Genomic DNA, 26745 nt, shown 5'->3' on the forward strand with positions numbered 1-26745 from the left:
GTGCATCAGTTCTAGCGTATTAATATGTTTTATGCAAAAGTGTGTCTCCATAATGACAACCTAAATTGTGTGAAAACCGCGAACATGGCAATACTGCTCCCAAGTCCCAACTTTGGCAGACAAGTTTCATACTCTCGCGGAATCTTGACATCACTGACATTAAGCTGGATCCCTTCTAGTGTTAACCCCTCACACTGTGAAAGTAGGGACGTACTCGTAAAATTCTCCAAATGTATACTTGGTTCAGTTTTAGGTTGGAGACACATTTCCAGCTACCAAGAGATCTGAGCGAATTATGGGCCTGACAGAAACTAAAGCAAATATTGCCGAATGTCGGTTGTCATAAATGGCACTGTCCTCGAATCATGAAAATGTTGAATTTACAATAATTTGCAATAGATGGTGCAGAAATACCTTTTATTTCAGTATTCATTAAATACTACAGCCCCATATACTGTGGTTGGGCTAGATAAGAGGCAATGAGTGTGGAATTTCTCGCGATAATCCTTGTTGATTCCGGTCCGGCCGGTGTTGAATGATTCCGTAAAGATGGCGGTCAGCATCCGAGGCCGTCCGAGTCGAAGCATTCGGATGCGAGGTGAGACAATATATATTTCAGTCTGGACCAGAGATTAGCCACCCTCCAGAACACAAAGCGGAACTTTCATTGTACCTGTTAGTTGCTGGCTCATTGCTAACCGTTAATGCTTGGTGTGTATGGTTTGCTTTGACAGGTCGGAATGACAGTGGGGAGGAAAATGTACCACTCGATCTCTCCAGAGGTGGGTGAATCAGATTGGAGCTTGGAGTCACCATCCCAGCATTGAATCGAAGCTAGCTAATTTATTAGTAGGATGCTGCTAGCTTGCTACTAAATGGCCGAACATGGTAACTCCCTTTATTTACATTTAATTAGTTAGCTACAATGCTAACTGTGTTGACAACCTGGCTAAGTAGCATAGCTAGCAGCAATTCAAAACATGATCATCACGACATTGTTGTTTTGATGCATGTTATGGTTTGGATATTAGCTAGTGTCATTCAATGTTTATAGCTCACTGCATATTGCTTGTATGCAATTCAATGCTAATTCAATGCCATTGATTTTCTACTAGAGAAATGTGTCCAAGTCCCTTCCTTGATTTATTTGCAGAATAGGCCCATGCCTTATTGAAGCTAAACTCCAACACACTCCTACTTTATCATCATAATCCAAATGTTAAGGGCCTGTATTGTATTGTTTATGTTTTTCATCATGGGAGAGTTTGTAAACAAATTATTTAGTTATTGTTTGAAATGATGTAGCTACTGCATAAAAAGTGACATAGGCAGACTTACCTCGAGTTTAGGATAGTAGCTCCCCTGTTAAACGGATGGATGTAACAGTAAGCCCCTAAAGGCATTTTCAAAAGTTAGTTGAATCATATTGCACCTTCAAAATGCCACAACCTTGATCAACAGTATGATGATATGGTAATACTGAGTGCTTTTTTTGGTCACTGAAGTGCAATGGGTTTTCACAGCAGAGCAGTTCCACCACAATTCAGCTAAATATACATGTTGGCATCTTAACTGTCCTCATTACAGGAACACTCTGTCCAAGTGATATCCCCAGGTTTCCTCATGGACACTCTGAACCCGAAGTCACTTGACTGAAGCATAGAATAGCACATTCGGACTATTGCCGAATAGTAATGTTTTACTGATTTATCGCATAAGATTTTATATTGCTCACTCGGGTGAAGAAATCCCAAATGCCCTGATCCCAAATGTGTTTCTATTTCTAGTTTAGTGTTCCGGTCCCACTCATTAATGAGGCTTAGTCATGCTGGTCTCTCCTGAACACAGTGTGTTCTGTTACTGTAACGCATTGGAACAGAGTTGTAAACCAGTGAGAGAACCTTTCAGTTCATTGTACCTGTTGATGTTTCGTTTCAGATCCTTCAGACAACCTTCGGGAAATCCTTCAGAATGTTGCCAAGCAACAAGGAGTCTCCAACATGCGCAAACTCGGTCACCTGAACAACTTCATAAAGGTTTGTGGGGCAGCATCTCAGCAGACATTAAGTGTATGTAACGTTTGATTTGTTATGTTTGAATGTGTTCTTACGAGTATGTTTGTCTCCGTCTGTCACAGCTTCTCTGCAATGCAGGCCACTCAGAGGAGAAGCTTGGGTTTACACATGAAGAGATCGTCATCTGGTGATTCTTTCGAGAAATTAATCTTCAGTGGTGCTACGTATACAGTACCAGCTGTTTTTTCTTTATATTTTTTGTTTTGTTACTTTTACCCCTTTTTTCTCCCCAATTTCGTGATATCCAATTGGTAGTTACTGTCTTGTCTCATCACTGCAACTCCCGTACGGACTCGGGAGCGGCGAAGGTCGAGAGCCGTGCATCCTCCGAAACACAACCCAGCCAAGTCGCACTGCTTTTTGACTCAATGCCCACTTAACCCGGAAGCCAGCCGCACCAATGTGTCGGAGGAAACACTGTGCACCTGGCGACTGTGTCAGCGTGCATTGCGCCTGCCCGCCTCAGGAGTCGCTAGTGCGCGATGGGACAAGAGCATCCCTGCCGGCCCAACCGTCCCTAACCAGGACGACACTGGGCCAGTTGTGCACCGCCCCATGGGTCTCCTGGTCGTGGACGGCTGCAACAGAGCCTGGACTCAAACCAGGATCTCTAGTGGCACAGTTAGCACTGTGATGCAGTGCCTTAGACCACCGTGCCACTCAGGAGGCCCCCTACCAGCTGATTTATTTTCTTTCTTTGACCTAAATTTAACTAGGCAAGCCAGTTAAGACAAATTCTTATTTTCAATGACAGCCTATGTTGTTTTCAGTTCCACTATACAATTAATTTTCCATTATAATGAAGTCAAGTGCTGATTTGTTTGTTATTCCTTATTCTTCTCTCCCCCTCGCATTTCCCATCCTGACCCTTTTCTAGTCTCCGGTTAGCGCTGTTAAATGAGGCTAAGGAGGTGCGAGCTGCAGGGCTGAGGGCTCTACGCTACCTGATCAGAGACAGCGCTATTCTCCAGAAGGTCCTCCGTCTTCAGGTGGACTACCTGATCGCCAGGTGAGTGCTACATCTGGACAGTGTGTGTGTGACTTATCCCAATGTTGAGCCCACTTAACCTTTCAACCACTGAGTGACTGAGTATGTCCTTCTCCAGGTGCATAGACATCCAGCAAAGCAATGAGGTGGAAAGGACACAGGCTCTCAGGCTGGTGCGAAAGGTGAGACACCCCAACCTCTCCCAAACTAAATTAATTTCATGCATAGTGTACCATTCAGTAAGATTTCGAAGTACGACCAGTTATTTGAGTGATAATGCCAGAGAAGCTGGTGTTTGGAGGATATATTGGCACGGGTGTTGTTAGGCTCAAGATGAAATCAAGGATCGGCAAACCATGCTAATATATCCTCCAAACACCGGCTTCAAGAGCATTATCACTTATACAATGGGTTACCAATATATTCAAATAATGATTTACATATATTCATTATAAACGTTATTTTGCAGAATTGATTTGTACTATTTCATCCTTCCACAAGATATAGTCTCGACGCAAATCTAGGATTTCTACCTGAGCCAGCTGGTCGTTCGTTCTATTGGTTCGGTTGCCAGAGACGCAAACCAGTCGTTAAGTCTTTCTGTTCTGTATCTATGGATGTTCTAAATGTTCTGTTGCCATACTGGCTGGCAATGTTCTTATCCCTTGCTTGCTAGCTAGCAAACTACGGCTAACTTACAGTCACATCTAAACAGTTCAGCCAGAATAACAACAAAGTATTTGCATTTGTTTTAAGCTGTTTTCGAGTGACATTTATTTGGATACATCATAACAATGAGCTAATGATGCGTGATTTCACCTGGCATCGAAGGTGTGCTGTCTCGTCAGGACATTGTTCAGAGGAGCTTGCCAACAACACAGCTTTTATTTTTTAATTTTATTTATCCGTTATTTTACCAGGTAAATTGACTGAGAACACGTTCTCATTTGCAGCAACGACCTGGGGAATAGTTACAAGGGAGAGGAGGGGGATTAATGAGCCAATTGTAAACTGGGGATTATTAGGTGACCGTGATGGTTTGAGGGCCAGAAAGCTAACACAATCCACTTCAAACTGAAGCTGGAAAGACTGCAAACTAGCTGCACTTTGTTTTGTTTGACCTGTTTTCTATTGACATTTCTTTATATATATATATATCACACACACACACATAAAAATGATGCTGATTCATGATTTCGACTGGCTGAGAAAAGCTGCCTGCCTGTCTCGTCCTGACTCCCGACCCCTACACGTTCATTACTATGGGACAACTGGAGATCGAATTTCAATACTGAAACAATGTTGCAAATGTCAGAGAGGGCAAGGTTTATACAAATCTCCGCTGTTGAAAACTAAATGTTAGTCTAAAAAGAAATGTGAGGTAATGTCTAGATGCTTTTTACAGTGCAGATCAAGTTTATAAATTGTCTGGCTGGGCTGATGAGACAGTGGATTGCGCAGTCAGATGGAACAGAGTAAATGGGCATTTCAACGTGATAGCTTTAGCCGGTGGTAACTTGTGGAATAGACACCGGCTGGAATGCGGTTTTAACCAATCAGTGTCCAGGATTAGAGCCACAATCTTTATACCATGACATTGTTGAACTTGAATACTAATTTCTGATTGGCTTGAAGGGCATTCCAAAGCATGCATTATTTCCCTTTAACACACAGTATATTTGCACGGTACAATTAATTTTTACATGTTTGTTTGAGCTGCTTTTGAAAGTCGAATTGAAAACAGTATTGATATTGTTGAATTCGATTTTCATAATAGCGAGCTCGGACTAATCAAGCAAGTCTGTTTGTTTGGTTACCACGGCAACTACTGTAGCTATCTAGTAAACCTTCTAGCTACTTCAGTGGATGTTGAACACATTTCTCGAATGGTAAATAAACACATTTATAGTGGCATGTGTGAAATTATAGCCATGGTATGAAAGGGATAATCAACTCAGGGCTCTATACATTTTCTGGAAAAATAATTCCACTCCGCTACCACGTTGTGGAACACACCTTTCACGTCGTTCATTTTTTTTCCATAGAACGTATAGCCCCTCGTTGATGATCCCTTACTTATCTAGTCAACATCTTTCTATCACGCGGTTACTACTATGTGAGACTCTGAACTGTCCCCTCTCTGCTGCCCCCTACAGATGATCACAGTGAATGCACTGCTCTTCCCCTCGTCTGTCACCAACTCCCTTATTGCCGTGGGCAAAGATGGGCTACAGGAGCGAGACCGCATGGTGCGCGTCTGTATCGCCATCATCTGTGAACTTGGTGAGTGAGGCACCACACTTATCTATTTGTGATCTTTTGGTTAAACCCTGTGTGATTCCTTTGTTCTGCAGCTGTGAAGAACCCTGTGGTGGTGGCTCAGAGGAGTGGTCTCAGCACCATTCTGAAGAACGTGATCGACTGTCAGCTGAGCCGCATCAACGAGGCGCTCATCACTACCATCCTACACCTCCTCAACCACCCACACACACGCCAGTATGTGCGCTCAGATGTGGAGCTCGAGGTACTGACAATACACGCTCGAGCAGCATTCATTAATAGGAATTTGATTAATTTGATTATTTTAGTTTTTCTCGTTCTGTTTTTCTTCCAGCAAATCCTGGCCCCGTACACAGACTTTCACTACAGACACAATGCAGACACATCAGAGGGGCAACTCAAGTAAGTGTGGATTTTACATACAGTACCAGTCAAAAGTTTGGACATACCTACTCATTCAAGGGTTTTTCTTTATTTTACTATTTTCTACATTGTATAATAGTAGTGAAGACATGAAAAATATGAAATAACACATATGGAATGTAGTAACCAAAAAAGTGTTTAACAAATCAAAATAAATTTGATATTTGAGATTCTTCAAAGTAGCCACCCTTTGCCATGATGACAGCTTTGTACACTCTTGGCATTCTCTCAACCAGCTTCATGAGGAATGCTTTTCCAACAGTCTTGAAGGAGTTCCCACATATGCTGAGCACTTGTTGGCTGATTTTCCTTCACTCTGTAGTCCAACTCATCCCAAACCATCTCAATTGGGTTGAGGTCAGGTGATTGTGGAGGCCAGGTCATCTGATACAGCACTCTCCTTCTTGGTCAAATAGCCCTCACACAGCCTGGAGGTGTGTGTTGGGTCATTGTCCTATTGAAAAACAAATGATAGGCCCACTAAGCACAAGCCAGATGGGATGGCGTATAGCTGCATAATGCTGTGGTATCCATGCTGGTTAAGTGTGCCTTGGATTCTAAATAAATCACAGACAGTGTCACCAGCAAAGCACCCTGACACCATCACATCTCTTCCTCCATGCTTCACGGTGGGACCACACATGCGGAGATCATCTGTTCACCTACTTTGCGTCTCACAAAGTCACGGCGGTTGGAACCCAAAATTGCAAATTTGGACTCATCAGACCAAAGGACAGATTTCCACTAATGTCTAATGTCCATTGCTGGTGTTTCTTGGCCCAAGCAAGTCTCTTATTATTGGTGTGCTTTACTAGTGGTTTCTTTGCAGCAATTCGACCATGTAGGCCTGATTCACACAGTTTCTTCTGAACAGTTGATGTTGAGATGTGTCTGTTACTTGAACTCTGTGAAGCATTTGTTTGGGCTGCAATTTCTGAGGCTGGTAACTAATGAACTTATCCTCTTTTTATTTATTTTATTTAATCTTTATTTAACTAAACAAGTCAGTTAAGAACAAATTATTATTTACAATGACGACCTACCAAAATGCAAAACGGCCTACCGAAATGCAAAACATAAACTTGTTCAGTTTGTCTCAATTGTTGAATCTTATGTTCATACAAATATTTACACATGTTAAGTTTGCTGTAAATAAACACAGTTGACAGTGAGAGGATGTTTATTTTTTTGCTGAGTTTGTGTCCAAACGTTTGACTGGTGTTGTTTTTTACTGTATCAATTATTTTTGGGATGTTAATCATGCATTTTGATGTCCACACCAGGGAAGACAGGGAAGCTCGATTCCTGGCCAGTAAGATGTCCATAGTTGCTTCCTTTCGCTCCTGGTCAGGTAAACCTCAATCCTTCATATTCAGTCATCTATGAGTCTGAGTGTCTATATACCCTGATAGCTTTGATATATGTTATTAGTGATGTGGTATGAACGTGTTCTTACCTGACCCTATGCTCTCTTTCTGTCGCAATCTCACCCCAGGCATCATTAACCTGTGCAAGACAGGCAACTCTGGAATCCAGTCTCTTATTGGCCTGCTCTGTATACCAAATGTGGAAGTAAGGGTAAGCATAGCATATCAGCATGTGACAACTGAGGTCAAAAGGAATGCAGTGTCCTCAAGTTTACCTCGAGATTGCTCTATGGTTGGGCTCAAAAACACAGATAAGAATGTCACTCAGTTTAATGTGGAGCACTCCCCTAAAAAATATTATTTTCCCACTCCTCATCAAAATGTTGTACATTTGTAATTAGGGGATAATGGAGTCACTATTAGACTGTGTGTAAGTAAACATGGCTCCTCTCAATCTCCCACAGAAAGGCTTGTTAGAGGTGATGTATGATATATTCCGGCTCCCCATGCCTGTTGCGACCGCGGACTTTATTGAAGCACTTATCAGTGTGGGTGGGTACAATGTCACTGTTCACGTAAATAACCTCTAACCGCCTTATCATGCATCTCATGTACCATATATTATTGAGTCACAAGGTGTCCTTGTCTCTATACTGCCCCTGTAGACCCCAGTAGGTTCCAAGACAGTTGGAGGTTATCAGACGGCTTTGTGGCTTCTGAAGCCAAATGTATCCTTCCACATCGAGCTCGGTCAAGGTAAAAAATATTAAAAAATCACTGAATTTCAACTCTCCTTTACACATGATTATGGGACACATTCTCTGCATAAACTCAGTGTTCTCTGTCTGCCCCCTCAGGCCTGACCTAATGGATAACTACCTGGCTTTGGTACTGTCTGCCTTCATCAAGAGTGGACTTCTTGAGGTGTGGTCATCAATGTCAGAGGATCAATAAGTTTGTGTATATTCAACCAAATAGTGCTGTTGGATATCTGTCACTGTTACTACCTAAAGATCCCACACGCAAGCCACTGTTGCCTGTCGTGTAAAGCCTGTGTACCGCTCAACAGGGTCTGATTGAGGTTATCACAAGCACCGATGACAACAATGCTGTGCGAGCCATCATTCTACTGGGAGAACTGCTTCACATGGTAACTCAAGTCATTGTCCTCTAAGATGTTAACATTATGTGGGGTCAATGAACTGGACCAGAGGATATGCTCTAGCAGTTTTTGACACATTCGTTTTTAATTATTATTTTTTTGGTGTCCGTTTGTAATTTGTTTTTCATGGTTCTTGTAACTGTTTTATTTTTGTTCCCCCAGGCCAACACCATCCTCCCACACTCCCACAGCCACCACCTGCACTGCCTGCCCACACTCATCAACAAGGCTGCCTCTTTCGACATCGCCCAGGAGAAGAGACTGTGAGTTCACTATAGACAGGGACCGTTGTGAGGAATTTACTCTGTAGCAGACAGGAGCAAAGGCTGTATGACTATAGTTACATGAAACTTCCTACACTAATCTTCATTAAACAATGCATATGCTACAGGAGAGTCCCATAAAATACTTTGGATTTTGTGTTATTGACAATGGCACAACATCTATTGTCTTTTTTCAGACGGGCGAGTGCAGCGGTCAACTACCTGAAGCGCTTCCACGAGAAGAAGAAGAAAGGACCCAAACCCAATAGCCTGTACCTGGACCACATCATCCGCAAATCAAAGGCTTCACACTACTGTAGAGACCAGCACTTTAGACCACAGAGAGATATCTTTGTCATTAAGGTACATATCAAACCATGTCCCTGTGTTGCAACAAAAGCATCTGGGATTTGCTGTGGTGGTATTTGAAATGCTGTCCTTGTTTGCATTGCAGGACACTGAGGATGCTCTCATGATGAACCTGAGAGACAGCCACATCCTGAACCACAAAGAGAACCTGGACTGGAACTGGGTTCTCATCGCAACAATACTGAAGGTGAGTGGAGCAGGACTGCAATAAATCCAAACTTATTACAGTCTCTTTTTCAGTACTGTCTCTCTTCAATGTTGCCTTTACCCATCTGCAGTGGCCCAACGTTAACCTGCGGAGCAATAAAGATGAACAAATACACAAGTAAGTAACATTACAACCACTTTTTTCACCAAACCAAAGGTAACATGAAGGGAATGTGCTTGTGGTGTTTGACTCTTTTGTTGCCTTTCCTCTCTGTCTGACGCTGGGCTTCTCTCTTTGTCTGTCTGACTGACTGACGCTGGACTTCTCTCTCTGTCTGTCTGACACTGGACTTCTCTGTCTGTCTGATGCTGGGCTTCTCTCTCTCTCTCTGTCTGACTGACGCTGGACTTCTCTGTCTGTCTGTCTGTCTGTCTGTCTGTCTGTCTGTCTGTCTGTCTGTCTAACGCTGGGCTTCTCTGTCTGTCTGTCTAACGCTGGGCTTCTCTGTCTGTATGTCTGTCTGTCTAACGCTGGGCTTCTCTGTCTGTCTGTCTGTCTGTCTAACGCTGGGCTTCTCTGTCTGTCTGTCTGTCTGTCTAACGCTGGGCTTCTCTGTCTGTCTGTCTGTCTGTCTAACTAACGCTGGGCTTCTCTGTCTGTCTGTCTGTCTAACGCTGGGCTTCTCTGTCTGTCTGTCTGTCTAACTAACGCTGGGCTTCTCTGTCTGTCTGTCTGTCTAACTAACGCTGGGCTTCTCTGTCTGTCTGTCTGTCTGTCTGTCTGTCTAACTAACGCTGGGCTTCTCTGTCTGTCTGTCTGTCTAACGCTGGGCTTGTCTGTCTGTCTGTCTAACGCTGGGCTTCTCTGTCTGTCTGTCTGTCTAACGCTGGGCTTCTCTGTCTGTCTGTCTGTCTAACGCTGGGCTTCTCTGTCTGTCTGTCTGTCTAACGCTGGGCTTCTCTGTCTGTCTGTCTGTCTGTCTAACGCTGGGCTTCTCTGTCTGTCTGTCTGTCTAACGCTGGGCTTCTCTGTCTGTCTGTCTGTCTAACGCTGGGCTTCTCTGTCTGTCTGTCTGTCTGTCTGTCTAACGCTGGGCTTCTCTGTCTGTCTGTCTAACGCTGGGCTTCTCTGTCTGTCTAACTAACTAACGCTGGGCTTCTCTGTCTGTCTGTCTAACTAACGCTGGGCTTCTCTGTCTGTCTGTCTGTCTAACTAACGCTGGGCTTGTCTGTCTGTCTGTCTGTCTGTCTGTCTGTCTGTCTAACTAACGCTGGGCTTCTCTGTCTGTCTGTCTAACTAACGCTGGGCTTCTCTGTCTGTCTGTCTGTCTAACGCTGGGCTTCTCTGTCTGTCTGTCTGTCTAACGCTGGGCTTCTCTGTCTGTCTGTCTGTCTGTCTAACGCTGGGCTTCTCTGTCTGTCTGTCTAACGCTGGGCTTCTCTGTCTGTCTGTCTGTCTGTCTAACGCTGGGCTTCTCTGTCTGTCTGTCTGTCTGTCTAACGCTGGGCTTCTCTGTCTGTCTGTCTGTCTAACGCTGGGCTTCTCTGTCTGTCTGTCTGTCTAACGCTGGGCTTCTCTTTCTCTGTCTGACTGACTGACGCTGGGCTTCTCTCTCTGCAGGTTTGTGCGCAGGCTGCTGTTCTTCTATAAGCCCAGCAGTAAGCTGTATGCCAGCCTGGAGCTGGACCACAGCAAAGCCAGGCAGCTCACTGTGGTGGGATGCCAGTTCATTGAGTTCCTCCTGGAGTCTGATGAGGTGAGAGGGTTTACTATGAGGTAAAACTCTAATAGACTACTGATATTTACAAACAGCAGTAGAGAATTTCACTATGCAGGGCTATTAATGAACAATCCAAAAAACGTTCAAACAACCTCGGATTGTAAACTCTTTTGATAATCAAATAATTACATGACCTTACTTTGACCTCTCTCACCATATCCAACATTACCTGAACATTATGTTTCTGTGTGTCAGGATGGGCAGGTGTACCTGGAGGACCTGGTGAAGGACATAGTCCAATGGCTCTCATCATCTTCGGGGCTGAAGCCCGACCGCAGTCTCCAGAGCAACGGGCTGCTCACCACCCTCAGCCAGCACTACTTCCTGTTCCTGGGCACTCTTTCCTCACACCCGCACGGCGTCAAGATGCTGGAGAAGTGCAGTGTCTTCCAGTGGTCAGTCTCTCAATGTCCATTAGTGTGTTATTTATTTATTTATTTTTCAAACCAGTTTCTTCCGGGTGTTTTTTTTTCTATCTTGGGAGATCCCTAGTACCTTCAACAGGCCAATTTTTAGAGGTGCCTGGTGTCTTTGTAAGCTACTGCAGAGCATTTCCTTTATCCTCTTTCACTCCCACTTCATCTTCACTCAAGTCACTGTGTTGTTGTGCGTATGGTACTTGAGCAGTGCATTGACCCTGTGCTCTCCGACTAGCCTGTTGAACATCTGTACACTGAAGAATCAGGACCACCTGCTGAAGCTCACTGTGTCCACACTGGACTACAGCCGTGACGGGCTGTCCAGGGTCATCCTGTCCAAGATCCTCACCGCTGCCACTGACGTAAGAACACCACCTCCTGCACTGAGAACGCACAGATGTAATTCACACAATAATTGATCAATCTTGGTTTCATAGAGAGGGAGGAGGAGCTTGCACAAGTTTTTGGAAAGAAACTACCTGTATTTCATTTGTTTATTGTGATGTGCAATTTGGTTTGTTGTGCTTTAAATGGAGCGTATGTGTTAGGGTTTCAGAATGACAATAACTCCATAACAACATCGCAAGACTTTCGGGAACACCCGTGAACCAGACCAAACGGACCAGGCCGGGGTTTGAGAAGTCAATGAGAGTAGTGAACAATTCTTCCTTAGTTGTTCATTAAACCTCCATCTAAAAGGCAGAATGTAGATTTGAGCCAATGTCTGTAGTAGTTCACGAGTAACCTCGTTGAAAGTGGCAAACCGACACGTTAGAATCTTCGTCAAAAACTATTTAACATCAAAGGATTGATTTGACGGTCTGCACATGCACAGTTCGGAGTGAGATGACCGTTGCACCCGACGACGTGTTTTTACTCGTGAGCTTAGCTAGCCAACGTCGCCATGACATGTGCTACAAGTGTGATAGGGGGTGATTTCTATTGGCTAAAACTGCTTCTTCAATCTTCATACTGTCTTTGTCTCTAGCCTGTCCTCTTCTACCGTCTGTTTGTGTACCACAGAACTGCAGGCTGTATGCCACTAAACACCTGCGGGTGCTGCTGCGTGCCAACGTGGAGTTCTTCAGTAATTGGGGCATCGAGCTCCTGGTCACCCAGCTCCACGACCGCAACAAGACCATCTCCATGGAGGCACTGGACATACTGGATGAGGCCTGTGAGGACAAGGTGAGGAATGAGGGGCCTGAGTTTTTGTTGCGGTGTCTTGCTATGTCATCCCTGGTCACTGCTGTACCTTACGGTCTGTAATTTAGTTTAATCCAGTAGTTTTTGACTCCGGTAGTGTATTAGCTGAGATGTATCTTCTTTTCTTCCAGGCAAACCTCCATGCTCTGATCCAGATGAAGCCAGCTCTCACACACCTGGGGGACAAGGGTGTCCTGCTGCTGCTACGGTAAGCTGCTGGGAGAAAACTCTGCTCTTATTTGTAGTCTGTATTAGGTCCTTTTGTCTCTAACCTCATTTTTCTCTCCAGGTTCTTGTCCATTCCAAAGGGCTTCTCCTACCTCAATGAGAGGGGCTACGTCACCAAGCAGCTAGAGAAATGGCAGAAGGTACATTCATACTCAAGCAAACAATGTAATAAATTATGAGTTGCATCTTTTGGCTGTCGCATGAGCGCATAAAAAAACTGGTCGAGTTTTTATGTCATCGTATATGTTTTGTAGGAGTATAACCTGAAATATGTGGACATGATAGAGGAGCAGCTGAACGAGGCTCTCACCACGTACCGTAAACCTGTCGACGGCGACAACTATGTACGTCGAAGCAACCAAAGGTTACAGAGGCCAAATGTTTATCTTCCTGTGCATCTGTATAGCCAGCTTGTCCATGACAAGACAGGCTGCCATCTACTGGAAGTCCAGGTAACTGCAGCTAGTTGAACCACCCACTATTACACTGGTCATGTAGCAATTAGTCCTACAGGCATAATGCATTTATACCATTTTCGTTTCTTACTTTCTCTTTAGAATGTGGTTCCTGACCTAAGCTACACTGTTCGCTCCCCAATGCTGGACAAGTGGGAGGGCATTAAACAGCTTAAGGCAGCACTTTGGGCCTTGGTCAGTATAATTAAGAATGACTAACTACCACATCTATTTTAATTCGAGGAGTTTCCCAATTATGTGCCAATTATTGACATGATTCACCCATGAAATCGTTTTCATAATAACATGAGAATTAATGTTGTTTGTTTCCAGGGTAACATAGGGTCGTCAAACTGGGGGTTGAACCTCCTGCAAGAGGAAGGGGTGATCCCTGACATAGTGGTTCTGGCTCTGCACTGTGAGGTTCTCTCCGTCAGAGGGTAAAACGTATTCATGTTTGAAACTCTCATATTGAAGGTGCTTCTAGTGAAGCAACATGCTTGTGCTGTCCCATAAGATTACTCTATCTCTGTCCAGGACCTTTCTGTAATGTCTGACTCTGTGTAGGACGTGTCTGTACGTGTTGGGGCTGATCTCGAAGACGCGTCAGGGCTGTGACATGCTGAAGCAGCACGGCTGGGACGCTGTGAGACATAGCCGCCGGACGTTGTGGCCCGTTGTCCCTGATGACATGGAGCCCCACCCCAACCCCCCCAGCCTGCTGTCCTCTGTCCCCTCCAGCCTCAGCCTCGCCTCTGACTCCACCAGCTCCATGCACAACAGTGAGAGTGACTCCACACAACCCAGTAAGTCTCTAGTCGTCATTGTGCAACTAGTTATAATTTATTTTAACTGGTACAGTATCTCCAAATGTTTACCCCAAACTACCAAGTACATTTTATTATTTTAATAAATACTTTCTTAACACTTTTTTTCTTAACTGCATTGTTGGTTAACGGCTTGGAAGCGTTTCACAGTAAGGCCTACCCCTGTTATATTCGGTGCATGTGACAAAAACTATTTGATTTGATTATTAACCGTGAAAGGTCACTTCCAGGTATGTACATCATGGACGATGAGAGGCTGGAGAACTGTGACCTGTCGGACGATCCTCCTATGTACATGAGACCCAAGTACAAAGACCGCAGCCCCTTCAACCTCCTGGCCTCCAGCCGCTTCCGCAACCGCCTCCTCCACTCCCTGTCGCTATCTGGGAAGAAGCTCCGCAGCAACAGCGACCCCAAGGGCATTCCCAGGGGCCGCGGAGGAGAGGTAGAGGGGGAACAGAGGCGCAAACGCACCGTCACCGAGCCCAGCTACATCTTTGGATCTTCAGACGTCTTCCCAATCTATAATGACGGCCACCTGCCCAAAAGCCCCTCTGTCAACCTAGAAACTTCCTTTGTGGGCAGCAAGGCATCTGAGAACCGGGGCAGCACCCCCAGCTTTGGGGAGGGGGAGGGGAGGTTGCCAGGCCGGTCAGTGGGGGTAGGAGGGTCAGGGGTGGGTGAGAACCAGAGAGAACAGGCTAGCCGGGAGCGCCTGGCCGGGTATGGCCCGTCCGGAGGAGGCGGGGGGACTCAGTTTAAATCGCGCAGTCAGAGCTTCAACACGGACACGACCACCAGCGGCATCAGCTCAATGAGCTCCAGCCCCTCCAGGGAGACCCTGCCCTCCACCATCGACACGGACGGTGTCAGCATCAACAGTGTGATCAGCGCCCAAACCATCCAGACCCTGACCTCCCTCACCCCCCAGCCCCACACCGCCCACCTCTCCTCCCTGTCCAAATCCAGCTCTGCCTCCCTGGTGCCCCCCGGCTCCTCCCACACCCTTCCTCGCCGCGCCCAGTCCCTCAAGTCGCCCTCGTTGACCACCCTGAGCGGCCTAACGGACTGCAGCCTCATGTACTCCAACTCCCGGGACGCGCTGGGCTACGCCACACTGAAGTACGCAAGTTGTCGTGACACGTACGCCAGTCAGCGTGATGCGCTGGGCTACGCTACGCTGAAGAGGCTTCAGCAGCAGAGGATCCACTCATCCCTGTCCCACAGCGAGGCTCTGGCTTCCCCAGCCAAAGACATGCTCTTCACCGATACCATCAACATGAAGACTGGCAGCCTGGACTCCAGACTCACCCCAAGGAGGTAACAGACACGCACATACACATAAATCAGGGATGCAAACTAGTCACCTTTTGGCGAAATTTGCCGTTTTGAATCCAAAATAAGTGACCTAAGTGATTCATGTAGATCCGATGAGAAAAGTTTGGACGGGGGGAGGTTTGGATCACTACTGGCTGTAAGAGAACGAGTGATGCGCGCTTGGAGCAATACTGGCTGCTGTATTCAAGGCTCAACCAGTCGTTTACATAACAACAGAAGGCAGTGCAGTATGCGACTGAAGAAAGAAGTTAGTTACCTAACCAATTCGCTATAATATTAACTGGTATACGACTCCTTGCCGTTCCTTAAGTTATAACGCGTTAGTTGCTTACTGGACCCTGGCAATCTGTGTGAAATGCTAACGAACTAACCACCATCTGTTAAAACTAGCGGCACCCCTCGACAACATTCCGCTGAAAAGGCAGCGTGCGAAATTGAATTTTTATTATTTTTCATACATTAACAAGTGCAATACACCAAATGAAAGAAACTTCTTGTTAATCTACCCATCGTGTACGATTTTAAAAAGGCTTTACAGCGAAAGCACAACATATGATTATGTTAGGTCAGAGCCAAGTCACAAAAACACAGACAGCCATTTTTCCAGCCAGAGAGGAGTCACAAAAAGCAGAAATATAGATCAAATTAATCACTAACCTTTGATGATCTTCGACAGATGACACTCATAGGACACAATACATGTATGTTTTGTTCGATAAAGTGCATATTTATATCCAAAAATCTCAGTTTACATTGGCGCGTTACGTTCAGTAATGTTTTGCTTCCAAAACATCCGGTGATTTTGCAGAGAGCCACATCAATTTAGAGAAATGCTCATAATAAACATTGATAAAAGATACAAGTGTTATTCACAGAATTAAAGATATACTTCTCCTTAATGCAACCACTGTGTCAGATTTATTTTTTTTAATTTACGGAAAAAGCGAACCATGCAATAATCTGAGTATGGCTCTCAAACAACAAATCAAGCCAAACAGATATCCGCCATGTTGGAGTCAACAGAAGTCAGAAATAGCATTATAAATATTCACTTACCTTTGATGATCTTCATCAGAATGCACTCCCAGGAATCCCAGTTCCACAATAAATGTTTGATTTGTTTGATAAAGTTAATCTTTATGTCCAAATACCTCCTTTTTGTTAGCGCATTCAGCCCAGTAATTCATGACGCACGATCACTATGAGCAGATGAAAAGTCAAAAAGTTCCGTTACAGTCCATAGAAACATGTCAAACGAAGTATAGAATCAATCTTTAGGATGTTTTTAACATCAATCTTCAATAATGTTCCAACCTGAGAATTCCTTTGTCTTCAGAAATGCAATGGAACTCAAGCTAACTCTCACGTGAACGCGCGTCACGAGCTCATGCCACTATGCCAAACCACTGACTCAAAGAGCCCTCATTCCCCCCTCCTTCACAGTAGAAGCATCAAACAAGGTTCTAAAGACTGTTGACATCTAGTGGAAGCCTTAGGAAGTGCAATTTGACCTCATAGACACTGTGTATTCGATAGGCCAAGAGTTGAAAAACTACAAACCTCAGATTTCCCACTTCCTGGTTGGATTTTCTCTCAGGTTTTTGCCTGACGTATAAGTTCTGTTATACTCACAGACATCATTTAAACAGTTTTAGAAACTTCAGAGTGTTTTCTATCCAAATCTACTAATACTATGCATATATTAGCAACTGGGACGGAGTAGCAGGCAGTTTACTCTGGGCACACTTTTTATCCAAACGTGAAAATGCTGCCCTCTATCCCAAACAGGTTTTAACAAATGTTTCCCCTCTACGGTATGTGGTTAATTTTCAGAATGAGAGAATTAGGTGAAAACAAGCAACTCCTCATTTAACAAGTGGATTCAGGAATTAAGTGTAGCTGGAGCTGGACCTGGCTTAAGCTGGATGCCACTATAGAGGTGAAAGGAACACCACACACTTTCCCTCTTTCACACTTTTGCTGGCACGTTGTAGAACAGATGTTCACAGACAGAAAGTGTACAATGTGCACTGTAGCCCAAATATATTGTGTACAATAATGTGCACTGTAGCCCAAATATATTGTTTTTGTTGTGTTGAACTTGACAGTTACGTGTGTGTGTGTGAGTGAGGGGAAAATATACTTTTTTTTACTCAGTGAACATTATTTTTGCACACATGTAGCCTTGTGCCCTTGATGTCTATAGTGGCCACGATAACAGAGCAAAAATAGAATGCCTGTTTGTTTCATTCTATTTCTACTTTAAGATGTATTTTTTCCAATATAAGTGCAGTATTTACAGTTTAAGTCAGAAGTTTACATACACCTTAGTCAAATACGTTTAAACTCAGTTTTTCACAATTTCTGGCATTTAATCCTAGTAAAAATTCCTAGTCTTAGGTCAGTTAGGATCACCACTTTATTTTAAGAATGTGAAATGTCAGAATAATAGTAAAGTGATTTATTTAAGCGTGTAGGCCTCCTTGCTCGCACACGCTTTTTCAGTTCTGCCCACAAATTGTCTATAGGATTGAGGTCAGGGCTTTGTGATGGCCATTCCAATACCTTGACTTTGTTGTCCTTAAGCCATTTTGCCACAACTTTGGAAGTATGCTTGGGGTCATTGTCCATTTGGACCCATTTGCGACCAAGCTTTAACTTCCTGACTGATGTCTTGAGATGTTGTTTCCATATATCCACATAATTTTCCTTCCTCAAGCCATCTATTTTGTGAAGTGCACCAGTCTCTCCTGCAGCAAAGCACCCCCACAACATGATGGTGCCACCTCCGTGCTTCACGGTTGGGATGGTGTTCTTTGGCTTGCAAGCCTCCCCTTTTTTCTCCAAACATAACAATGGTCATTATTGCCAAACAGTTCTATTTTTGTTTCATCAGACCAAAGGACATTTCTCCAAAAAGTACGATATTTGTTCCCATGTGCAGTTGCAAACCGTAGTCTGGCTTTTTTATGGTGGTTTTGGAGCAGTGGCTTCTTCCTTGCTGAGTGGCCTTTCAGTTTATGTCGATGTAGGACTCGTTTTTCTGTGGATATTGATACTTTAGTACCGGTTTCCTCCAGCATCTTCACAAGGTCCTTTGCTGTTGTTCTGGGATTGATTTGCACTTTTCGCTCTAAAGTACGTTCATCTCTAGAAGACAGAACGCGTTTCCTTCCTGAGCGGTATGACGGCTGCGTGGGTCCATGGTGTTTATACTTGCGTACTATTGTTTATACAGATGAACCTGGTACCTTCAGGCATTTGGAAATTGCTTCCAAGGATGAACCAGACTTGTTGGAGGTCTACAATCTTTTTTTCCGAGGCCTTGGCTGATTTCTTTTGATTTTCCCATGATGTCATGCAAAGAGGCACTGAGTTTGAAGGTATGCCTTGAAATATATCCACAGTTACACCTCCAATTGACTCAAATGATGTCAATTAGCCTATCAGAAGCTTCTAAAGCCATTACAAAAACAGTTTAAAGGCACAGTCAACTTAGTGTATGTAAACTTCTGACCCACTGGAACTGTGATACAGTGAAATATTCTGTCTTTAAACAATTGTTGGAAAAATGGCTTGTGTCATGCACAAAGTATATGTCCTAAATGACTTGCCAAAACTATAGTTTGTTAACAAGAAATTTGTGGTGGTTGAAAAACGTGTTGTAATGACTCCAACCTAAGTGTATGCCGACTTCAACTGCGTTCACAAGCGTTCTATTATAAAGGCTGTCATGGCTAACTGCAATATTAGTGTATTGTTTTTTTTCTCAAGACTTGAGTGTCATTTGCAGTAAAGTCTAGGCAACAAATAACATTGGATTGCTTTCTTTACATGTTTTGCCTTTGAGTTAGGTTCATATTAACCACTTTTATTTTACACACAGAGACTGATCATGTAGATCATATTCTTTGTTGTTTAATTAGTTAACCTGCATTTCCCCCTAGCAGGGATTCTTTTGCATGTTTCAGTGTATTTTTAAATTTTTTAAGTGTCTCCTTTTTGGGCCCTCAGCAGTTTGCATCCCTGATACATACACCTACACACATTCAAACATATGCCTCCAGTTACTCAGTCCCCCTCGACTTGTGCACACACACACCCCTAGGAACTATTTTCCTAGAATCTCCCACGACTAATACTATTTCTCGGAAATACTCCCGTCTCCCTCATGACAAGATCAACAGTTTGACCTCTGCTCTGGCTTGAATAATGTTCCAATTACTTCTGGAATTTGCTGAAATGTACCAGGAACTTTGTTGAAACCAAAACAATGAGTAATTCCACTTGTAACTATTACAACATTTTTTTGTCGTCCACTTCCTCAGTAGACTTATCATCCCATCACCGGGATCATGTTCTTAAACAACAGTATCTGAATCATGTTAAACAACTGTATCTGATGACAGATCTTAGGTAAAGTCGTGTCTCTTCAGCCCTCAGCAGCCCTCCCTCAATGGGAGTAACATGCTGTGTGTGTGTGCTGTTTCTGATGATCCCTTTTTCAGTAGGTGCTCAGTAAAAAGGTTTGGCTGTTTGGGTCACGGTGGGCCAGCTGGGTCCAGTCGCAGGCCTGTCAGAGCCCTCCTTCCACGGTGCGTGGACAGACATCTTAACAGGCGCTAGCTCACCCCTCCCTCCCTCTCCCCCTCCTCTATTGGATGTTCCTTATTTGACACCATAGAGGAGGCGCTAAGCTGCAACACCCTCGTCCCCCACGTCCACCCTTGGCATCAACGTTATTGTGCCCCTTCTATGGTAGCAAAATTCCAGTAACTTCTCCAAAATTCACAGCTTTTCCAGAAATCATGTTAATTTTGAGTTTGATTTTATTTTATTTTTACAGGGACAGTGCACATTAATCAACGTTTAATTAAAAGTGCCGGTTTTAACCAGCCGGCTAATTTTCAACCGCAGTCCCTGGGCAGGTTATTAAAAACAATTACAATATAGACAATAGCAACATAGGACAAGCAAGACATAGCATACAGACAGAGCAACATAGAACAAAAAGCAGCAAGACAAAATTCATTAAAGCAACAAAGTGTTTCCACAAAGCGGCAACATTTTGGGGAAGTTACAGAAATGTTGTAACCCTAGGCCCTTCTGAGCCCTGCTGTGGTCATTTGAGTCGACGTGACTTCCTACATCCTAAATGTTCATCTATATTATGGTGTGGGAAGTTTAGCCCTCCTTTTTTTCTGAACCATGTCCCTGACTGAGGCAACCAACTGCTGATTGCATGTAGAAAGTCGAGTCAAACCTACCTCATGTTTGCATTGTTCTATAAGTACAGTCTTGTCTCTTTTACTCAGTATTGATCTCTCTTTCTCCCCACCCCATCACACTACCTGCCCTGCCTCCTAACTCACTGTATCTCTCTCCATCTCTAGGTTCCTGAAGGCTCTGAGTTTTGCATCTCTGGATAAGGAGGATCTGCTGAGCCCCATCAGCCAGACCACTCTGCAGCGGTCCTCCTCAGTGAGATCCATGGTGTCCAGTGCCACCTATGGCAGCTCTGATGACTTCATCGGCCTGGCGCTGCCCGTGGACATCAACAACATGTTCCAGGTAGTGACCATCGTTTGACCCCTCTCTCTGAACCCAGAAGCACTGAGCCCTCTGGCCCACTCCACTCCCCATCTCATCCCACTCTGCCCCCTGATCTATCAATTTAACTTGTGCTCTAAATATTTTACCAAAGAAATTGAGGTTGTTTATATATTTAAGGATAAAGCTGTGAGTGTTGCTAACTGTAGCATCATTTGTTTTTTTAGATAAAAGAAACACCATATTTCCTGAAGAGAACCAGCCCGCCCTCTGAGGACAGATCTGCCAAATTCTTCTCTGGAGACTCCGATGGTAACAAATACCCCAGGGTCATGGCTCTGCTTGAGATAAGAGGCCCGCTCAGGACCAACACGCTTGAATAAAAAGAGGTAAATGTATGATCGTGTGTGTGTGTGTGTGTGTGTGTGTGTGTGTGTGTGTGTGTGTGCGCTCCTACCCCCAGGTCCCAGCCCTCACTCCCGGCATGCTGTGCTCCGCTCCCAGCTGAGCATCACAGAGCTGATGGGGGTGAGCCGTGCAGAGCAGCAGCAGCTACTGGGCTCAGAGGAGACTGGTCTACAGGAACACAACGATGACAACTGCCTCTACTGCACTGGATTGACTGTGCTTGGCTTCAGCGCATCCAACAGCCACCCAGGTCAGCTGCAGATACATTATATTTATACTGAACAAAAATGTCAACACAACATGTAAAGTGTTGGTCCCATGTTTCATGAGCTGAAATAAGTTTCCCAGAAATGTTCCATACGCACTGCACTACAAGCTTATTTCTCTCAAATCTTGTGCACAAATTTGTTTACATACCTGTTAGTGAGCATTTCTCATTTGCCAAGATAATCGATCCGCCTGACAGGTGTGGCATATCAAGAAGCTGATTAAACAGCATGAACATTACACAGGTGCCCTTTATGCTGGGGACATTAAAAGGCTACTCTAAAATGTGCAGTTTTGTCACACCACACAATGCCGCAGATGCACTTGGCATGCACAATGAACACAATTGCATTTTATCGATGACGATTTGAATGTAGAGAAAGTCTGTGATGAGTTCCTGAGGCCCATTGTATTGTATTCCTGAGACCCATCTGTATTCCCAGTCTTGTGAAAACCATAGATTAGGGCTTATTGAAATAAATTAATTTGACTTATTTCCTCATATGAACTGTAACTCTGAAAAATAATTGAAGTTGTTGTATGTTGCGTTTTATATTTTTGTTCAGTGTGTATATAGAACATTGTGCTGTTTTATCAATTATTTTTACTTTAGTCTGCGACCAATAAACAACTTAATTGAATTCTCCTTTCTCCCTCAGACTTGACGGAGGACCACCCTTTCTCAGAGTGGTGCAGTCCGCCTGTGCAGAATCACCTGGAGGTCATGGCCCAAACCAAAGTGTCAGGGGTGTCTGGGTGCAGTGATGTTATGTCCCAGGGCTCCCCAGGAAGCACCCGTAGCACTGAACTGGTTTTGGGTAAGTGTTTAAAAATATATATTTTCTCTCATACAATGCTTTTCTCACAAGCGAAAGGTTATTTTGTTTGTTGAAGAGGAATGGACTAAACCTCCTGGCTATCTGTGGTCTCTCTCTCCCCCCTCAGGAGTGAAGTCCATCCCAGAGGATGCGCCGGCCGGCAGGGTTCTCCTCAGGAAGGAGGTCCTGCGTCTGGTGGTCAACCTCAGCTCCTCTGTCGGGACCAAAGGCCACGAGACTAACCTGCTAACGTAAGACACACACACATTCCTTTCACAACACACACTCAAACCGAGGTTGATATCCCTGTGTCTTTTGTCTTGACAGGATCAAGGAGAAGTTCCCCTATGCATTCGATGACATTTGTCTCTACTCTGAGGTGTCCTACCTGCTGGCCCACTGCATGTTTAGTCTGTCGGCACGCCGCTTCATCCAGGAGCTCTTCCAGGACGTGCCATTTATCCCGGTAAACGCACACATTCATAACAATACATGTTGACTGGCTTCTATTGACCTCTGTCTCTTCCTCAGATGTACAAAGAGGCAGAGAACATCCTCTCCATGCCGCCAAAGAACGGATCGACTGACCCTCCTGCTGAGCCTTGAGTCATCCTCTGTCTTCCCTTCCCTCTTGCAGCCAGTCAAACCCTGAGTCACACCCCCCCAGTCAAAACCTGAGTCACCACTACTGATCTACTAGTCACACCTGCCCTCAGTCAAACATAGTCACCACTACTGCTCTTCCAGTCACATACCCCCCCCCCCGAACTTTTTATCCCTTAACTTTCAGTCAAACCCTACCCCCGACTTGAGTCAACACTAACCACTGAACCACCCCCACATCCTCCCTTAATTCTCCATACCAGAGTGTGTCCTCCTAGGATTTGGACACAAATGGAGAGAAGAGAAACTAGAGGGAAGAAATATGTTCTTCCTATTGACTTTAAGATCTTATGGATGGATAACACAGGATGAACAAACACAGGTTTTATCTGACCAAATGAGCAAGCTGTGAGCATTTTAAAAAAATTAATCAAATAAAAAGTGTAAAAAAAATTAAAGCTCATATTTGGAAATTCATCACCAACTGAACTTGGACCACAATTAAATCCAAAATGGCATAATACAAAAATGTAGAACGGTCCATCATTTCTGAGGGCTTCCTCAGTTTTTCTAAGTATATGACTGCAGCCCAACCACTTATATGAAATAACTTAACATGTTGTTTTTAGCTCAGCTTCTCCCAAAGTGGATCCACTGACTTTGACTAAAACACTGAAGAGGACAGGTTCCTCTGCATAACACTAAAACCTCTCATCTGGAGAGATCTGGAGACCATGACATTGTGAATATCCATATGTATATTTATTGTACCAGAACAAAGAACAGTGAAGGAGAATAGTGCTGAAAAGGCTTTTGGTATTGCTCTATTCAATGACTGCAGATACAGGTAGGCTAGATGATCAGTCACTGATGCAGTTTGGTTGTTGTATGTTTTGTTGACATGTGCTGAAGAGGAAACATTCCTCCTTGCCCCTTGCTGGATGTTGTTGTTGTTGTTTGTCTATGTTTTTAAGCATTCATGCCAAGAAATGAACAACTACATGTAGGAGTGAAATCTACCAAATTATTGCCATTGAACATCGGCCTGTGTGTTTCAGCACTGAGGAGTTATTTACGCTCAGTTATTGAACTGATGTTTGAAACCAAGGCTGCATGCATTATTGTTTATTACCTAGCTATTTAAACCCAAAAGTAAAAGCACAGGGTTAGGACATTAGATTTGGTTCTCGTCAAGGCGAAAGAAGACACATGTTTGTGACTATACGGTAGTGTTTATGTAGTCATGTTATCACTTGCTAGACTGCTCCTTTTTCTGCCGTGAAATTCCTTAGAACATGGTCCAGGACAACAGTCACTACTTGATGGCCAAGGAGAAATTCTGCTTCAGTATTGGGCAGAAGTAATTTGCCATTCCAGTCAGTTGCCATTCCTTGGGAGATGCTGTCTGTTTGTCCTCATTCCGGTAAAACTGGAGAATAATGAAACTGGAGCAAACATCTTAAAGTGGAGAGCAGGGCCTGCCTGAACATGTGCAATAACAACACTCGTTTCATCTGAAAACTCTTCCAATGACAGCCACTTCCACTATCCAGAAATCTATCTACATGTTTGTGAAAGTATGATGGTTTAAAACATTTAAATATGGGATTGTACTGGTGTTTTTTGCTATGCAAGATGAGTAATGGGGTGTAATGTACTTTTTCAGCTTTTTTTTAAACATTTTGTTTAGGCAGCTGAAATGACATTGCCTTATTTTTCAGGAATGCTCTGACATATGAGACAATACTTTTTTACTTGTAATATAAATTAAAAGTAAATCATTCTGGCCCTGATTATAGCTGAATTAATTGATGAATAGGTTGTGAAAATGATAAGCAACCAATGTTAAGGCCACAATGTACCTATATGCCTGTTGTAGAGAGAAGAGCCTGTCAAAAGCACCTGCTTGGATTTAGAGTGCTGAGGTTGAGCTTGGGTGGTTTGGGAATTAGATGTTGTTTAGTAACTGTTTTAAAGAAATGGTGGTTACCATTGTGTTCATTTCCAACCTGCCTTGAACATTCACTTTGACTGACAATGCTACTTCTATTGCTGCACTGTTTGTGCTGATTCATTCAAAAACAACATGCACTTATGACCGACTCAATGGAAATGTTTAGTCTTACTGTTTATGATGGCCTTGGTTAGTTAAGTGATGAAGTGGTTAGAGAAATGGACTGGTGAAAAGAGGATTTGGGTGCAGTTCAATTGCACTGAGCAATCAACATTCCTCTGTATAAATGCATTGTGTTGAAAACATAAGTCCTCTGCAAGTGGAGAATTCTATAGTTGCAGTACAATGTGCATGTTTGATCACTACTCTAAATTAAAAAGAAATGGGGACATTTTCATTTAGCAGATTCCTCTATTCCTTTGTAGATCTTCCTTTTGTATTCAACTAACTGCAAAATTCTAAATAGATAAAATGTTACATTTCATAGCAGGTTTTAACATTCTACTGATGTTTCAGATAGCTGTTGAATAAGGTCAGTTATTTGGGAACATAGTTGTACAAGTTCTGTTATGGACCAAAAAGCCAAACTGACTTAACTAGTTGGAATTGTTCTCTAGCAATTGGAACGAGAAGTAACAACCTCAAATATTTAACTGCCGTGTGCATTGAGACATTTGAAAAAATGTGCCCCTTATTCTTAATGTGTTATAAGTTGACTTATTCTGAGCTTCTCTAAAGCACTGTATGGAGATCTGAAAACAAATCCTTTTATATACCTGTACCGTTTAGGAACAAAGAGACAAAGATAAATGTTTTCTCTTGAGGAAAGATATAACACTTAAGAAGCTTTATGACTTTTTTTTTACCAATTTGTGGTTTCTATGTTTTTGGCATTATATGGGCCATTAGAATAAATCTTAATAAAGGGATGCATATTGATAATAAAAACAGACATCAACTGCTCACTTATGTCACTATTTTTTGTGTATATGTGTCTTTATGATGGATTGTCCAAAAACAGTATTCAATCCAAAACCATAAACTAGTTTTCCATCCAATTGGTGAGATTTTCATGCAAATATTCGAAGATTGCATCATTAACAAGAAGCAATAAAACTGCCCTTCTTTAGACTAGTTGAGTATCTGGAGCATCAGCATTTGTGGGTTCGATTACAGGCTCAAAATGGACAGAAACAAAGCCTTTCTTCTGAAACTCGTCAGTCTATTCTTGTTCTGCGAAATGAAGGCTATTCCATGCAAGAAATTTCCAAGAAACTGAAGATCTTGTACAACGCTGTGTACTACTCCCTTCACAGAACAACGCAAACTGGCTCTAACCTGAATAGAAAGGGGAGTGGGAGGCCCCCAGTGCACAACTGTGCAAAGGGGACAGGTACATTAGAGTATCAAGTTTAAGAAACAGACGCCTCACAAGTCCTCAACTGGCAGCTTCATTAAATAGTACCCGCAAAACACCAGTCTCAACGTCAACAGTGAAGATGCGACTCCGGGATGCTGGCATTCTAGTCAGAGTTCCTCTGTCTAGTGTCTATTCTTTTGCCCATCTTAATCTTAAACTTCAAACAGGAAGCTCACACCACAAGGCATACAGTAATATCAGTGACATAGCTATTTTGATGTTAGGCTTATAAAATGTCAACATTCTGTAATTGTGTCACGCTTTACCAACCGTAGCTAGCTAAAATAGGATAGTGGTGAAAATAGGACGAAGTGGGACATTCTTCTAGGCTTTTCCAATGAAGGAAGGATATCCAGTTTACATTAGGGACCACCTGTATGTATGATAGGCAGGACTC

General features: G+C 43.6%; 1 protein-coding gene across 4 annotated transcripts; it reads left to right on the forward strand.

Annotated features, from left to right (window-relative positions):
* Positions 1–373: 373 nt before the first annotated feature.
* On the forward strand, positions 374–25893 carry LOC139408786 (rapamycin-insensitive companion of mTOR-like). Of its 4 annotated transcripts, none has more exons than XM_071153109.1 (38): positions 374–598; positions 735–782; positions 1939–2036; positions 2138–2202; positions 2953–3084; positions 3182–3245; positions 5220–5346; positions 5418–5587; positions 5678–5745; positions 7050–7117; positions 7262–7344; positions 7598–7685; positions 7799–7889; positions 7991–8057; positions 8203–8283; positions 8458–8558; positions 8756–8921; positions 9013–9114; positions 9206–9252; positions 10696–10831; positions 11051–11250; positions 11510–11636; positions 12298–12462; positions 12612–12688; positions 12770–12848; positions 12963–13160; positions 13266–13358; positions 13497–13603; positions 13731–13969; positions 14221–15310; positions 19837–19923; positions 20722–20899; positions 21106–21190; positions 21342–21536; positions 22213–22371; positions 22499–22622; positions 22699–22837; positions 22903–25893. In XM_071153109.1, the coding sequence occupies exons 1-38, from the start codon at positions 550–552 to the stop codon at positions 22975–22977; spliced, it is 5268 nt and encodes a 1755-aa protein (XP_071009210.1). In that variant the 5' UTR covers positions 374–549; the 3' UTR covers positions 22978–25893. The 4 variants fall into 4 exon arrangements, with proteins under 4 accessions (XP_071009210.1, XP_071009212.1, XP_071009213.1 ...); XM_071153110.1 differs by having other exon boundaries at positions 551–598; positions 735–888; XM_071153111.1 differs by lacking the exon at positions 19837–19923.
* The last annotated feature ends 852 nt before the right edge of the window (positions 25894–26745 follow it).

This window comes from Oncorhynchus clarkii, chromosome 5, assembly GCF_045791955.1.
Source record: "Oncorhynchus clarkii lewisi isolate Uvic-CL-2024 chromosome 5, UVic_Ocla_1.0, whole genome shotgun sequence".
Lineage (NCBI taxonomy): Eukaryota > Metazoa > Chordata > Actinopteri > Salmoniformes > Salmonidae > Oncorhynchus > Oncorhynchus clarkii.

Bases quoted from the DNA above. Each gene is read 5' to 3' on its own strand.
- LOC139408786 (XM_071153109.1), top strand. From the start codon at position 550: ATGGCGGTCAGCATCCGAGGCCGTCCGAGTCGAAGCATTCGGATGCGA. The intron at 5,588-5,677 runs GTACTGACAATA...TTTTTCTTCCAG, and splicing joins GCTCAGATGTGGAGCTCGAG to CAAATCCTGGCCCCGTACAC. The intron at 8,284-8,457 runs GTAACTCAAGTC...TTGTTCCCCCAG, and splicing joins TGGGAGAACTGCTTCACATG to GCCAACACCATCCTCCCACA.